At 34.3% G+C, this 17,104-nt stretch overlaps 1 protein-coding gene and 1 pseudogene across 1 annotated transcript; one reads left to right on the top strand and one right to left on the bottom strand.

Moving 5' to 3' along the window:
- The first annotated feature begins 1,818 nt into the window (after nucleotides 1–1,818).
- Nucleotides 1,819–5,982, top strand: LOC132641026 (putative late blight resistance protein homolog R1C-3; annotated as a pseudogene).
- Nucleotides 5,983–6,398: 416 nt separating this feature from the next.
- LOC132641027 (oxygen-evolving enhancer protein 2, chloroplastic-like) lies at nucleotides 6,399–12,448 on the bottom strand. Its single transcript, XM_060357880.1, has 4 exons — nucleotides 12,060–12,448; nucleotides 8,136–8,368; nucleotides 7,804–7,854; nucleotides 6,399–6,805 (listed from the first exon to the last, which is right to left on the bottom strand). Exons 1-4 carry the CDS (start codon nucleotides 12,295–12,297, stop codon nucleotides 6,545–6,547), a joined length of 783 nt encoding a protein of 260 aa, XP_060213863.1. The 5' UTR covers nucleotides 12,298–12,448; the 3' UTR covers nucleotides 6,399–6,544.
- Nucleotides 12,449–17,104: the final 4,656 nt, after the last annotated feature.

Here is a 17,104-nt window from a genome sequence, read left to right as displayed (position 1 = left end):
TCAATTTTAATTCTCTGACACATGTTTATTTCCTCCGTGCACTTTTTCTTGTTCATAGTTTTCATGTTCTTTAAGAATTAATAAATGAAGTACTCCCTCCGTCCCATATTACTTGGCCACATTACTATACTTGACTTTTCACATTCTTTAAGAATTAATAAATGAAATACTCCTTTCGTCCCATATTACTTGGCCATATTACTAAAAATATATGTCTATTTTTCTATTCTATATTTTTCTTATATTATATAAAAACGCCCAAGGTGGACGAACACAGCCATAATAAGTTGTACAAAAAGCAACTAAAACTGTACTCTAAGTAGAGACTAACATGTGTGTACATCTAAGCGGGGACTAACATGTGTACATTTCAGATGTTGAACATTAATTCTACCTCTTGTCTGTTTACTTTTTAAGTCCCCACGGGTCCGTAGTGTCTTAATTGTCCTTTCATTTCCTTCATTTGACATAAACTCCCTTTGTCTCAATTTAAGCGTCTACGTTTGACTAGACACGGAGTTTAAGAAATAAAGATAGACTTTCAAATCTTGTGGTTCTAAATTAAAAATGTTTATAATATAATTAAATATCCTTTGAATCTTGTGATTATAAACTTGACATGTAGAATATATGAATTGTCAACTTACTAAATATAAAAAGAGGTGGACACAAAGAGGTGGACACAACCAAAATAAGATAATTTTTTTTTTATTTAACAACAAACGCCCAAGGTGGATGAACACAGTAACGATAAGTTGTACAAAAAGCAACTGAAATTGTACTCCCTCAGTCTCAATTTAAGTGTCTACGTTTGACTAGACACGGAGTTTAAGAAATAAAGATAGACTTTCAAATCTTGTGGTTCTAAATTAAAAATATGCATAATATAATAAAATATCTTTTGAACCTTGTGATTATAAACTTGACATGTAGGATATTTGAATAGTCAACTTACTAAATATAAAAAGAGGCGGACATAACCAAAACAAGATAAATTTTAACAACAATTGAGAAATTAAGGGAAAAAATAAGAGGAAAAGAAAAAAAATGAAGACTCACTAAGGAGAATCGCAGTATCCTTTGCAAAATGTACAAACTATAAAGATTAACTAAATTGAGTAACCAAATTAATCATATTGGGCCCCGTGCATCGCACGGGCATAGTTTGCTAGTTTATAAGATAAACATCCATAGTAACTAACATATTTTACAAAATTAACATCATGATTCCTGGTGATATCTAACTAAGCAGCTGTTCTTACTCATAAGCAGTACTTAATGAAAAAGCATACTACCAACCAACAGTAATTTTTAAAAAATCCTTGTAAGTCGAAATCAGTACTCTTTTGAAAAATATATTTGATGATAGTTTAGAGACTCAATGAGCGTCAATCTACTTAAGATTTTGGTTCTTCCGAAAAATGGTTTAACAAATTATTTATTAAAATTCATCCATCCTTCTGTAGTGCACAGCAATGTAAAATAATCATTCAAATAAGATAAAAAAATTCCCAATGCACGGAATACAATTAGATTGTTGGATGGATAGATCCATAGAAACTCTATTATTTGAAGGTTTCACAAATATAAATTGGAAATACTCTTTATAGTCTATTTAGAAGCAAGCCATCTACAACCATGTTAGTTGCCCGTCTAGACTAAAGAGTAAAATTGTCAGATATATATATTACATCTGTTGTTTTGGCAGGTGTCATCTGTTGTACTTCACAAGGACATTGTCAATCTTTTAGATTTCATAGAGAAGTTAAAGAATGAAGAAAGATCAATTTTATATTACATCTGTTGTTTTGGCAGGTGTCATCTGTTGTACTTCACAAGGACATTGTCAATCTTTTAGATTTCATAGAGAAGTTAAAGAATGAAGAAAGATCAAATTGCTCTTGTCATGGATCAAATTGAAAAGCTGAAATTGGAGCTGACATTTATGTTGGCATTTCTTCAGCTTTCTTATTCCAACTTGCATCGTTTTCATGGAAAAATGTCTCGCAAAGCAGAACATGTTGATAATCTGGTTCAGTCAGTTCTCTATCAGAGAGGAGATGACATGCTGGTTAAATATGATATGGATCATGTTGTTCCTCCCCTTCTGAAAAATATCAAAAGTTGTATCATCTCACATAGTTATTCTAAATCAAGTGCTAGTACGACCGAGGAGCAGTTGATTGAACGTTTGGATTCACTCCTAAATCTCCAAGACCTGACTAAGTGTTTTGCTGAGGTGATCTTCTCATTAATGACTCAGTATGAGGTTCTTCAAAATGTATGTGGCAATATAAGAGAGTTCTATCGGTTGAAAATAAATGGTTGCGTTGAGCATGAAATATTTGAATATGTCCTACCTCAGTTTCAACTTATGGCTGAGAGAGTAGGAAACTTCTGTTTTGTCCTTTTGGCTTATCAAGATGAAAAAGATGATTCTGATGTAATATTGGATGAAGTTCGAGTCAATCCCATGCTTGCTCGTCTACTTGTGGAGATTATTCCTGTTGAACTGGAGGTTATGCACATATGTTCAGCAGAAGTTGGACGCTTCATTCAGCAGCTACTAAAAGCCTCGTCATACATTCTTAGAGAATATTCGATTCATCTGCAAGAGCACATGGTAACTGTTCTTACTGCTAGCACCTCAACTCGAAATTTTCATGTCATGATAGAGTTCCTATTGATTATTCTTACTGATGTGCCCGAGGATGTTATTTATCATGAAAAAATGTTGTTCTCTTGGCATGTGTTGGAGCACTTACCAGGGAGGTATCCATTCTTGTTTGCAACTTAGAAGAGAACTCAAGGAATGAAGAGAATATGATTGAAACAAGTTGTGTAACTTTAGACTTGCTGGAAAATACTGAACTCCTAAAGGAAGATCTCAAGAATGTTTTCTTGAAAGCTCCTGCAAACTTATCTCAGGTTTGCTTCCCCGTGAGTGATGGACCCCTTTTCATGACTCTTCTACTCAAAAACTTAAATGACTTGCTCAATTCCAATGCTTACTCAGTTGCTTTAATAAAGGAAGAAATTGTGTTGGTGAAAGAAGGACTTGAATTTATAAGATCATTCTTCAAGAAAGTTGAACAAGAGTTGCATAGAGATCTTTGGACTTGTGTTCTAGATGTGGCATATGAGGCGGAAAATTCCTTTAAATCAATTCTTGTCAGAGATCATGGTCTCTTACAACTTATCTTCTTACTTCCTGATTTCGTAGAAAAGATCATGCTTATCAAAGAAAAGGTATCAACAAAGATCTCCAATAATAGGAGTCTCATTGTTGCAAACTCTCCCAACAAGCCAGTTGAAAAAAAGTCATCAACAGCTGGTAAAATAATTGTAGGTTTTGAGGAGGAGACAGAGTGGATAATTACAAAGCTCGCCAGTGGACCAGCTGAGGTAGATGTCATTTCCATAGTTGGTATGCCAGGGATTGGAAAAACTACTTTGGCTTACAGAGTATATAATGATAAGTTTGTTGTTGATCATTTCAAAGTTCGTGCTTGGTTCACAGTCGACCAGGAATGTAATGATAAAAAGTTGTTGCAGAAAATTTTCAATCAAGTTATTGGTTTGAAAGAAAGATTCAGTGACGATGACATACACAATGACGTTGCTGATAAGCTACGGAAACAGCTATTTGGAAAGAGGCACCTTATTGTCCTGGATGACTTGTGGGATAATGCAACATGGGAGGGGCTAACGAGACCTTTTCCTGGATTTCAGAAAAGAAGTAGAATTATTTTAACTAGTCGAGAAAAGGAAGTGGCTTTACAAGGTAAACGCCACAGTGATCCTCTATATCTTTGATTGCTCACACTAGGGGAAAGTTGGGAGTTATTAGAGAAGCCAGTATTCGGAGAAGAACGTTGCCCTGGTAAACTTTTGGAAGTTGGAGAAGAAATAGCCCGAAAGTGTAATGGGCTTCCTTTGGTACTTGATCTGATCGGTGGAGTTATTGCAAGGAAGGAAAAGAAAAGGGCTTTGTGGCTTGAAGTTCTAAATAATTTGAGTTCCTTTATTTTTAAGGATTGAAGTGGAAGTGATCAAGGTGATACAATTAAGTTATGACGATTTATCAGATCACCTAAAGCCGTGCTTTCTTTACCTCGCAAGCTATCGAAAGGATGAAGATATTTTAATATCCGCTTTGACAGATTTATGGAGTGCTGAAGGACTTGTGGAACAGACGGAGATGAAGAGTGTGGAAGAGCTAATGGAGATTTATGTGGATGAGCTAATGGAGATTTATGTGGATGAGCTAATTTCCAGTAGCTTGGAAATAGTTTTCAGCAAGACTATCCAGGAACCGAGTTGCAAAATTCATGATCTTGTGCATGATTTTTGTTTGATAAAAGCTACAAAGGAAAAGTTGTTTGACTTCATAAGTTCAAGTGCTCCGTCTTCTTCTTCTTCTTCTTCTTCTTCTTTAGATCTGATGCCACGTGGAATGACTGTTCATGACACTCAACATATCCTTCATTTGGATGCAAATTTTAGCGCGTTCGATCCAGGAAAGAATTATCCTTATTCTAAACACCTCCTCTCTTTGAAGGCATACATGAATAATGCAGGATGCCATCTTTCCTACAGCTGTCACCTAGGACACTTGAGGCTTCTAAAAAAGTTGGAGCTGCCAAATATAAGTTTGAGATATTCTTTGCTGAATGAAATAGGCATGCTTGTTCATTTGAGGTGGTTACACATACGGACGACAGTAAGATCTCTCCCTCCGTCATTTTCAAACCTCTTGAATCTAGAAACTCTGGTGGTGTATAACCAGGGATCAAACATGGTACTATCGCCTTGCATATGGAGTCTTGCAAAGCTATGACATGTGAACATGGATAGCTGTTCTCTCGACGAACCAACAGAGTTAGAATAGGACTCAAAGTTAGAGAATTTGAGAATATTATATGGGCTCAATCTTTCTTACTTGGAAGATGCAAGGGACGTTTTCAGAAGGTTTCCCAATCTTTGAGTCCTTAGATTCACCATTAAAGAACCAGGTGAGTGTTTAGCAGAGCAGATAAGTTTTCCAAGATTGGATGTCCTTAATGAATTTGAACATGTTTCAGCATATTTTGATTGTGTTGCGTCCTTGGAACATACACATCTTGAGCGTGATTTTCACTTCCCTTCGAGCTTGAAAGAACTGATGTTGGCAGGCTTCGTTTTGACATCTGATGCACTGTCAAGAATTGCGAGATCACTGTCCCACCTTCAATACCCAATCATCCAGGGGAAAGAATGGAAAATGGAAGAAGTCACCTTCCAGAATCTCAAACTCCTAAAATTGTATGAGTTGCATTTTTCTGAATGGCAGGTTAATGGAGAGGAATCCTTTCCCGTGCTCGAGGAATTAGTTATACAGTACTGTAGCGAGCTTACGGAGATCCCGGACAGTTTTGGGGATATTACTTCATTAAAGTCTATCTCATTGTTCGGCGATCCTCAACTTGGATATTCACCTGAAAAGATTAAGAAATATGTTGCAGAAATGACGGGAGAAGACAAGCTTAAGGTAATCTTGTTATATAAAGTCTATCTCATTGTTCGGCGATCCTCCTTTTTATTTATGTTTTTTTTTTTTTTTTTTTTTTTTTTTTTTGTTCCATTTTCTTCAACCTGTATATGTTTGTTTGCAGAGCTCATATAAATGTTGGCATGCGATTTACTTTGGCCAACATATCAACCTATAGAGGCTTCAAATGGGGGACTATCCTCACACAGTTATGCCTTCTTCCTTCTGTTTCAGTCCATTTCTCTGATTCCATTGTGGTCAGGCACTTCTTTTCCAATCTGCTCTTCTAATGGAATATGCTTATTTTAAATACTAACTACAGTAAGAGCGATCATTCTGGTAATTAGCATTGAATTAGTCATTTCTAGCCAATCGAGTTGGACAAATTCACTAGCCTAAACTGGAATTGGCGTGCATATAATGGTAGTCTGTAAAAGTAAATATATAGAAGGGGTACTAGTTATGCAGGGAATAGTTATGTAAGGTAAAAGATAGAACAACTAATACATAAATAACTAAACCCTACGTAACTAATTCATGCGTAACTAGTACTTGCATAACTATAACAGCAGCCAAACAACCCATGATAGTATAAAGACTTTTTTCACTAGTGTATTTAACATATTGTAGTAAGTAGCTTGGCTTACTTTTCAGATTACCAATTTTATATTTTACAATGGATTACCTTTAGTTATCTTTTAAGCGGTCAGTGAAAAACTCTACTACATTATCATGTATAGAAGTTGTAAACTCAACCTTATCAATTCTTCTAGTACTAGATCTGCCTCTGTCCAAAGCTTCAAATAATTTTTACCTAAATAAGTTCTGGGAAGGGGATGGATGACAAAAAGGTTCCTGCTAAGAGAGATTTTTGTGTCGTGTGACAAGGAAATATTGAACTATTAACATTAGCTTCCTCCAACAATATCCGTCAATTTTGCAGATTGCATAAAGAGAGTTCAATTCATGACCAACTCAATTAGTTCAGCACCATATATACTCTTTACATTAATCTTATGCAAGACTGAAAGAACTTGCAGTATTCTCCACAAACTTTCTAGCTCCCTTGAACCATCTCTTGTCACCAGCTTGTGCTTTGCAAATGTAAAGTTTTCCATCATTTACTGTGGCTGTGATTAACTGGTGCTTTCCACCTTCATCTCCATCAGCAGTTCTTGTCAATACAGTCGAGTAGTAGTATTCCTTCCCTCCTACTGTTGCACTTGATGTCTCCAATACGTTTGCGGTGGCCACTGCATCTGATTCAAATCCACCCTGTAATTCCAAATCCCACATAGAGTCAACAGGTTCAGAAAAGAGTGTGATCTTATTATATGCTTACCTTCTAATCTTTTTTTCCACAAATGTATACGGTTGGTTGTACACACAAAACCTTCCCTGGATCTGCCTATCACCTATGCTTACATACATATGTTCAGATAATGCTTCAGTGGCTAGAAATGCAACAATTATAGCACATTATTTATTTAGTCCTATGCCATTTTCACCTTCTGAATTCCCTAAATTCCAAGAAAATTGTTCTTTGTAGTTCTAGAGTGCAGCTTTAAGAAAAGGACCAGCATATGTTGTGTATTAATGGGGTTTTGAAAACTAAACTAAGCTGCCAGCACTAATTAGCAAGTTGAGAGGACCTTATTCTTTTACTAGGTAGTGCTAGAGTTGAAAAAACGAGGTCATGCGATAAAAAATAATCATGTATAAGTATAATTTTACTAATCTCCACATGTACTCTGATTTTAAATTGAAAGAGGCTATTTGAGAATATGAACCTATAGCAGTCATACATGGATTTAACCATCTTCCATTTCACTGGGAAAAAGAATGAGAACTCTTTGCAATATATCCTAAAAATGCATTTGCTTAAGCCTAATACGAATTATCAGATAGTTCGATGGTATATGTTAACTTTACTATTACTCATATGAAAAGCAACCATTTTACTCTGTTAGATAGCTTAAACTACTCAACAAACAACATGACAAAGCCAGTTGTGAGAACCATTAATCATGGTGAACTAAAAAAACTACTCCCTTTGTTTCAAAATGTTCTTCTTAGTTTGACTCGGCACGGAGTTTAAGAAAATAAAGAAGACTTTTGAATCCTGTGGTCTTAAATATGTCAGGATTAGGTGTAAAGAGTTACTAAATACTATACAGAAAGTGACATCCTTTGTTAAACAGACTAAAGGAAAGTAAGACAAACAAATTCAAAGGGAGGGAGTACTAATATACATAAAAAATTAAATAACTTACCTCCGCATCAGTTTTGCCAAAGTAAACTTGTTTTCCTAACAGAAAGTCCACCTGCACGGAAAGGCCAAACCGATGCTCAATCAGTTGTGAGCAAACAGAATTCTTGCAGTTTAATTTCAGTCAACCAAAGTGAGAAATATTGGAATCAAAGTAACAAGGCATCATGCCAGAGCTAACAAAGTAAATCTTGAAGGACGATATATCAGCTAATAAGAGAAGTATACTAAAAGATGCATAATACTTAGGTTTGATCAATTGACCTTCATATGAGAAAACTGATATTAAAGAAAGTATAAAGATAATGCATGCTGAACTAGGGAATGCTGAATTACTTGAGAGAGGAATTGTTCTGGTGAACCATAGTCAGTGATGGACTTCTTGTCAGTCGGAGTAACGATGACAATGACATTGCTGTTGGGATCAAAGTTGTCTTCAAATCTGAGAACTTGGCCAGGGTATTCTACTTCCTTGCTTGGATTCCATTTGGATGGGATTTGCAGCTTGAATCCATCTCCATTGTAGGGCAAGAAATCGGTGTTTTTCTTTGGCTTCCCAAAAACATTGGCTGCATCACAAAAACATCATTCACTTCATTTCAATGTTTTACGAAGCTAACTCATAAACATAACACATCACCTTCGTATTCAAGAAACGTAACTATCCCAGAAAGCTTACTGCTAAATAACAATGCTCAACTTTGTCAATGGTCATCAATAGGTATATATCCTCAATATATAGGCGAAATTCTTGATACCTACAAAGATGGATAATTAGGCTTGACAAATTGCAATGTCCCTCTTTTAATATTTTGATACTCAAAGTCTGTTAACAAAAGTATATGATGGTATGAAAACAATATCTATTTCCAGAATGAGCATGTCCATCCCTCTTGGGAAAAGAGGAGGTAAGGCATTATGACCAAAAAAAAAACTTTTCTTGAGAGGAAAAAGAAAAACAGGAAAAGAATGTTATAGCTTTACTATCATGCATTCTATTAAGAGTTAGTGTTGGTAAAGAATTCACTATTACTATCTAACGTAAATTAAAGTTTTACATGGTAACTTGGAAAATAGAGTAATACCTTGCTATATAGAGTTACAAGTGGAAACAGACTGTGTACTTGTTGTCAGTCTTATCCAACAAGACGCCATAGAGTTTCATCCTCTAAGGCTATCAGTGAAGATTAGAGATACTTGTTGGAAGCCACATTTGGAGAAGCAAACAAGTGTGCAGATTTTTTGGCAAATGAAAGTCACATATATGAAGAAGATTTGCTTGTATGGGAAAATGATATCAAGAAAATGGAGTTTTTGCTCCTAGCATATTTAAGTAGTGTCGCTTATCAAAGATTCTAGTGCCTTTTAGTTTTTCCTTTATACCCAAAAAAGAAAAAACTTGATATAATTGGTTAAGTTGCATCATCAATGTATACAACTTAAATTGATATAGTAAGTAGAAACACAGAGTAATAACCTGCTATATCCAATTAAATTTTAGGCATTATCATCATATATTACTAAAAGTAAGAAGCTCCAACCTTCAAAATTAGATTACAAATTTGCTCTTGCTGTAAATTAAATGTAATAAAACATAAAACGAAAAAGGCTCAAATATGCCATCGAACTATCGAAAATGACTCATTTATGCTATCACCATTACCAAAATGACCCATCCATGTCATTTCCATTAACGCCGGTTTTATAATACCAAATATGACACGCCTTCAATTAAAGGTCTGCGTAGTTTAATTAAATCAGCCCAATTTAAAATCCCAAATTAATAAAAAAATCCGACTCATACACTCGACCCACCCACAACTATCTAGTTGGAGGTCACGTTTCATATTTGGTATTGTAAAACCGGTGTTAATGAAAATAGTATGGATGAGTCATTTTGGTAACGGAGATGGCATAAATGAGCCAAAGTATTGATGAGTGGCATAAATTAGTCATTTCCGATAGTTCGATGGCATAAATGAGCCATTTCCGATAGTTCAATGACATATTTGAGCCTTTTCTGAACATAAAATATCTAATATAATAAATATTAAATAGTTCAGTGAAATTCTTATTCTTAAGAAAAAAAGCTTTATTAATAAACCAAATTAATAAAATCAAATGCATTGAACCAGAGTAATCGTGGATGAATTGGTTCATCTTTCAGTAATTAATAAAGGCTATACATATCCATATTTTCTTAATGGCATTGTAAAAGACAACCTTTTCACGTTCCAATTTTTGTTGGTTTCGTCCTTTATGCTTCTACTCGGTTGTAGGAGTAATATTTATTATAGCCTTTATTCGTCTTTATAAAAGTTGTCATCAAATCACCAAATTCACGTTGCCAATTATTCCTACTTCTATCAGAAACAATATTCGTTCTACTTCTTTCTCATCCTTCTCCTTGTATTTCATTCTAAAGATAAATAAATAAATGTCATAATGTTCTATATGTAAGTTTTTATTTTTGGAATCTGATAAATAATATTTGCATTGTTCTTCTGTTTTAATGTTAATTAATTGTGCAAATGTTAGTAAATAAATGTGACTAATTTTCTTTGGATTTTTGCAGTTAGAGTAAACCCTTTGCAAATCAATGGTGTTGAGATTTTTCGTCAATCAAAATCAAAGATGTTGGTGCTAAAGGTTTGTCTTGACTCAAATGTGATCTCCGCTTAGCCTTTAATTTTAAACTAAAAACTAAAATAATAGCATGAAGCAATTCGCGATAAAGCGATCATCCTTTGAGATCAACAACAAGAAGAAGATAACAATTAAAAAGAACTGTTAATTAAATAAATAAAAAAGAGCCTCACAAATGAGTTTTAGGGGTAATATAATCTCTCACACAAAAACAGATGACGGCCGAATAATAGGTACACAACTACCTCCAACACAATACTAATTTTAGGGATATTTGAATTGTATGCTTAATATTTTGCCGTCACAAATAACAAAAGAAAGGCTATTTTTGTATGATTTTGTAGAAATACATAAAAGTAAAGAGTGAAAATCATTAAAATTATAGAATGATGTGTAAATAAAAAAAGAATATATATGTTACGGGTGCAAAAACTCTTCCTACTTAAATTTGTTATATGATCTTCACTAGCTATATCTTTGGTCAAAGGATATTTCCGTCTCTTTCGTTCGTAATTTAGAATTTTACAACTATTTTCTTCTCTTTTAATTTAATACTATAATTATTATTTTTGTCTTTTTAATAAATAAAATATAGGATTGTTCAAGAAAAACTAAAAAAAAATCAAACTAAAGAAAGGACTCAACATGTGCTTTGGTTTATGATTGTAAAACTAATTTTGATAAAACATGTTATGCTCCCCCTTCTCTATCCAAAATTTGTTTTTATTGCTAAATACTTTGTTATATATATCATCTAAACTTAAATAGCTTTTTTATGCCATAATGAAATAACAAAAAGATTTGAGATGTGAGCATAGTTGAAAACATTAATTATATAATGTTCACAATAAGAATATAGTCATGATGGAGCAAATAAAACATTGGGGTGAAACATACATGTGGAATGATATCTATAAGTATTATGTTATGTACAACCATATCATATGCCGGCACCTAATTACGTCAAAATTTATCTCATAAAACATCCCACCTATCGAACTAAATTTAACTGTTTAACTTTGCTTAAACAATCCATAATATTAATTTTGTGTTGACCAATCAAGTCATTTGAGTAGGCTAACTATTTATCAAATTCAGCTTGTACTTTTTCCTTCAAATTTACAATTACTCATTACACGCATGGTTTAATATAATCTTATCGTTTCAAAAAAAAAAAATTTTACTTATAAAATTGGAACACACGTGCAACGCACGTGCCCAGAAACTAGTACATAGATAAACTCCTTAACCTTAACTTGAACTCAACTGGTTCAACTTTGATAATGCACATCTACACGCCTTAACTTGTCTCCATTGTGTCAGTCTCCAACTAACAAAATAATCATCTAGAAACCTCCAAAATTTATGTGTCACATCAGTGTTAGGTGTCCACGAGACGCAGTGGAGACGAATTGAGGTGTCTAGATGTACATTCTCAAACTCAAAGTTTGAGTGTTTAGTTGCCCGTTAAGGCATTATCTATGTACTATGCCTAATTTTTAATGAGAGGGTAAATCTTACACTATCATTGTATATAAATTAAACTCTTCTATAAATATTCAGATCATATTTTTAAGTAATAATACATGTGAAAATACAGGATGGGGGAAATACCAGATTCTCCATAAGCAGCATTAGCAGGGGAACCTTTGGAACCAATAGCAGCAGCACCAATGAGAACTGCGAGAGCCAATCTACGAGAGACAGAAACACTGTTGCCATAATTATCTTGTTGATCTTTTTGGACACGACAGACCAATTGGTTAGGCTTGAGTGTTGAAACACCCTTCAATGGTACTAAGGGAGGTTTAGACGGTGGATGATAGTGCAAGAAACCTTGAGTGGAAGCCATTGATTACTTCTTTTTTCTTGCTCCTTCTTTGGCTTGAACTTCTTTGTTATTTTCTGCTGAAATGGTGATATGGGAATGTGTTATTGGATTATTTTATGATGTGAAATGTGTAGGGAAATTAATTAGTAGAGTTTTCTGGGAGGATCTTGAATGTGGAAAAAAGTGGGCGTTAGCTAGATTATACGTATGTGATTAAGGGATAAGGGTCTCGAGGCTACCATTGGTGCCAAGTGGACGTTCAGAATAATTCTCGCTACATACCAAAACGGGTATAACGTGGACTGATCCACGTTATATCCCAAAAAAAAATTTCGGCTGTCAGAGCAAATCACCGAAAAATTAAAAAAGAAATTGAAAGGTATAACGTGGACTGATCCACCTTATACAAATAATTTGTATAACGTGGATTAGTCCACGTTTTACAAATATATGTTGTAAAACATGGACTAATCCACGTTATACAAAATTATTTGTATAACGTGGATCAGTCCACGTTATACCTTTCATTAATTTTTTCCCCAGCGTTTGAAAAAACTTAGTATTTTTTCCATACTTTGACCAACGATTAGTCGTGTGTCAAGACTCCGAAACGTCAATATTTTATCTAGAACCTGATATTTTTTTCTGCGTACAATAATGTAGGCCCAATACATCAAGGATACGTAGACGTTCGGATAGTCATTTTAGGAGTTGAAAAGGTACCCGAAGTAAGTTTTGTTTGAAAAAACTTAGTGTTTTTTCCATACTTTGACCAATGATTAGTCGTGCGTCAAGACTCCGAAACGTCAATATTTTATATAGAACCTGATATTTTTTTCTGTGTACAATAATGTAGGCTCAATACATCAAGGATACGTAGACGTTCGGATCGTCATTTTAGGGGTTGAAAAGGTGCCCGAAGTAAGTTTTTTTTGAAAACTAGTTGTAAAGTGGTCAAACTTTAGATGGTCATAACTTTGCGCTCGGACGTCTGTTTTACGCTTTTTTTTTAACTTGCGTATTTTTTCGAGATCTACGCGAACAAACAACCGTAAGGCGGTTTGGCCGAGCCGATTTTTAAAAAACACCTTTTATCCCATTCAATTTTAATTTTTTCCCAAATTGGCGTGAAATTTTTCAGTTTTATTTACCTATTAGATGATGATACGCAATAGATTTCAACGAAAAAATCCCAGGGTAATGTAGCTGTGAACGTCAATTTCACTTCTGTGGTTTTAATTTTTGAAAATAAAGCTGACTAATTTTCTCGACATATGAAGTTGACTAAAATAACCTTACAGTCAAACACTAAGTTTTTTCAAACAAAACTTACTTCGGGTTCAGGAGCGCGGACTACAACTAGAAGGAGGAATGAAATGGATATAACTCCTGCTCGCATGGCTAGAAAGTGTAGTACGTGCAAGCAAACAGGTCATAAAAAGAATCGCTGCCCCGACAGAAATCAGTAGTTGTTGTTGCTTGTTGGTTTTTATGTTTTTTCTTAAGTTGTACGATCGTTGTTTCCTTATGTAATCTTCCAAGAATATATAACATGTCTTGTGCCGTTTAATAGTTAGTATGTAATTTAACATTTACTACTCAGTTAATGTGTGACGTTTATTTAACTTATATTTTATTTTTTATTTCTGTTCGCATATATAACACATATTTAATTATTGCATGTGTTAAAATATTTATTTGAGTTAATCACTGAAATTAAATATATGCTTTAAAAATTAAAAAAATTAATAAAATATGTTTTATTAAAAACACAGCCGAATATGATTTAAATAGAGGCAACGTCTTACAAAGTATTTGTAAAACGCTACCGGAAAAAAATATAAATTGTATAACATGGTCTGATCCACGTTATACAAATAATTTTGTATAACGTGGATCAGTCCACGTTTTACAATATATATTTGTAAAACGTGGATTGATCCACGTTATACAATTTTATTTTATTTTTTAATTTTTCAGTGATTTGCTCTGACAGCCGAAAAAAATATTGGGGTATAACGTGGATCAATCCACGTTATACCCGTTTTGGTATGTAAATTTTTTGATATCCCCTTTTGGTTTATACCGTGTATTTTTATACCCTTTAGGCTCCGGACTTTCTAGAACATTTCTTAGAAAGACCTTAGAATTGTCACGACCCAAACTGGAGGGCCATGACGAGCACTCGGACTCTATCTGTCGAGTACCGTTAGCATACCTTCCTGATGTAGTCATAAACAAGATAGAATTCTGCTAAGTCAAATAAGAAATATGCTAAAAAGGAAAAGGAATGAGCCAAAAAGATATAATATACAATCATACTTGACAAAACTGTACAACTATATATAGATCGTGTCTAACCATACCATGACTGTCTACAAGCCTCTACCGGATCATTTGTCATAAAGATTCGGGACAGGGCCCCGACATACCCGTATATACACAAAATAATTACATACCAAAACAAGACAGCAACTCCGGAACAAGAGGAGTGCTTTAACGGCAGCTGAGCAACAACCTACTAAGGCTCACCAATCTATCTATCTGCACCTGCAAGCATGAAACGCAGCGCCCTAAGAAATGGACGTCAATACGGATAATGTACTGAGTATGTAAGACATAAGAGTAATAAGAAAGAGACATAAGAGAACATAAAAGAACATGAGACTTAATAATTGCAATCTGAATGTTTGACCTGCCTCTATAAATTAATGATGTACACAAATGTTGTGCATGCATGCATGAGGTCATACATATATATACGCATATACAACGCCTATCAAGTCACTGTGGGCATCCCATCGTATCGAATCAGTCGGCATCATCATATGACCAGCTGATCAGGAGGTAGTGCGTATATAACGCCGTCACCTTCCCCATATCATATCATATATATATATATATATATATATATATATATATATATATATATATAATGCATAATATATGCGCATATAGCGCCTGAGGGGTCTCGGGTCTGTATATGCATATGTATATAAGTGCAATGCAATGCATAAGCATGAAAGGAGTACAAGTGACTCTAAAGACCAAACTTGATCTAAGCGAGATTTTTTGAAGATAACGACATGGAGCATGAATCAAATGGGTCATTCCTAACTCTAGCAGTAGAATCATTATGGACTAACGTTGCGTATTCGCTTTGTTCATAAGGATCATGCCAAAAGAAAGAAAGGAATAGCCTTACATACCTTGTCGTCTCCTTAGCTATTCAACGCCTATCCTCCCAAACTTTCGAATCTACATTCAAGATGATTCATACTAAAGTTAAGTCTTGGAAACTCTCATAAGGTCAAACTAAATTAATTGGTATGCTAATGAAAATCGGACAGCATTTCCCTTATGTCACCTACTTCCACCCACTCCAAAATAACTCTCAAAATAACAATAACAACATTAACAATACCATAGTCAAGAGATTACATTCAAATTATATTCAATTCAATTGTAAAACTTCTTTTAATAATCAATCCACAACAACGACTTCAGCTCAACACCTTATGACCTTTTCTCCATTTTTTTCTCTTCAAATCTTAGCATAATTACCACATAAACTCATAAACATGACACTAAGATGAAATCTTACCTCAAATTTTTTAGAACACTTTCAATTCCAAGATATCTTCACCTTGAAATACCCTCCAAAGCTTTTACAAGAAGAAGAGATAAGTTTAAACCTCATTTTGAAACCCTAAGCACTTTAATCTTCACCTTGATTTTTGATTTAGGCTTGGAGATGTGTTTGGATATGTTGGAAGGGGTTTCTAGAGATCTCTTGAACTTTGAGTTATGTTTAAAATGAGTTAAAACGAAAAGGGGTCATCACATATAAAATCTGGAAAATTCCACCGACATTGCATTATATTGGCCGTATCTTGGGTCGTATAACATTATACGACCAACTTTCTGGCCGTGTAACATTATATGGTCCATATAGTTGGCCGTATAAAGCCACCTTAATTTTTTGCTTCTCTGTAAATTTAAAAAAAAAACCCTTAAATACAGTCCATATCTCAAAATACGGACCATATCTCAATTATACGACCCATATCCTATATTTTCCAGAAACAACTTTTGACAAACCTTCCCGCTTCGATTCACTTATTCTCTAATCCTTCCATCACCAAGTATGAACTTAAACGCTTATAAACATAAGTTAAGCATGTCTAGCCTCATATAACCTCAAAAGCAGTTCCCGGTGTCCAAACTAAGATAACTTACATACGAAAATTCTAAATGCATAAAACCACAAGGTATAACAAGAATCTAGCCTAGTGGGTAGTTCTAGAGAAGGGCTTATTGTAAATATGTAGGGACTTGTACAACAATTATTGTTTATATATTAGTCCCTAGGTGAGTAGTATAAATAGAGGGCATTCATTTGTAAAACCATCATGCAAAAATCACAAGTTCTCTCTAATACAAAATGCTTCCTTTAGCAAATTTCTCTTGTCTTCCTCTTAGCGATCTTGAATGTAGTAATCTAGGCTGACTTGGCATAGCAAGATCGTGGGCAAGTTTTGCGAGAACATGACGAGTTTTCAAGTGTCGCGCGTGCGCTTAGTTCAAGACTAAGGACGCGACACAAGGCTGTTTTCAATCCATTTTCCAATCACCATTAGTAGAAATTTGTATTCTCTCTGTCGCAATTTATGTGATATAGTTTGACTCAGTACGGAATTTAAGAAAGAAATGAAGACTTTTGAAACTTATAGTCTAAAACAAGTCATAGATATTTGTGTGGCTGTAAATCATGTCATTAAGGGTAAAAAAGAAAATTTCAAGTTCAATTATTTCAAATATAGAAATG

This window comes from Lycium barbarum, chromosome 5, assembly GCF_019175385.1.
Source record: "Lycium barbarum isolate Lr01 chromosome 5, ASM1917538v2, whole genome shotgun sequence".
Lineage (NCBI taxonomy): Eukaryota > Viridiplantae > Streptophyta > Magnoliopsida > Solanales > Solanaceae > Lycium > Lycium barbarum.
The sequence above is the reverse complement of the archived record's forward strand: the minus strand, read 5'-3'. Positions and strand labels throughout refer to the sequence as shown.

What these genes read in the sequence shown, in the direction of transcription:
- LOC132641027 (XM_060357880.1), bottom strand. Translation starts at nt 12,297, where the DNA reads ATGGCTTCCACTCAAGGTTTCTTGCACTATCATCCACCGTCTAAACCT. An exon ending in TGCTGCTTATGGAGAATCTG is followed by an intron (nt 8,369 to 12,059) that starts GTATTTCCCCCA and finishes TTTGTGATGCAG; the next exon opens with CCAATGTTTTTGGGAAGCCA. An exon ending in TTGGCAAAACTGATGCGGAG is followed by an intron (nt 6,806 to 7,803) that starts GTAAGTTATTTA and finishes TTGGAATTACAG; the next exon opens with GGTGGATTTGAATCAGATGC.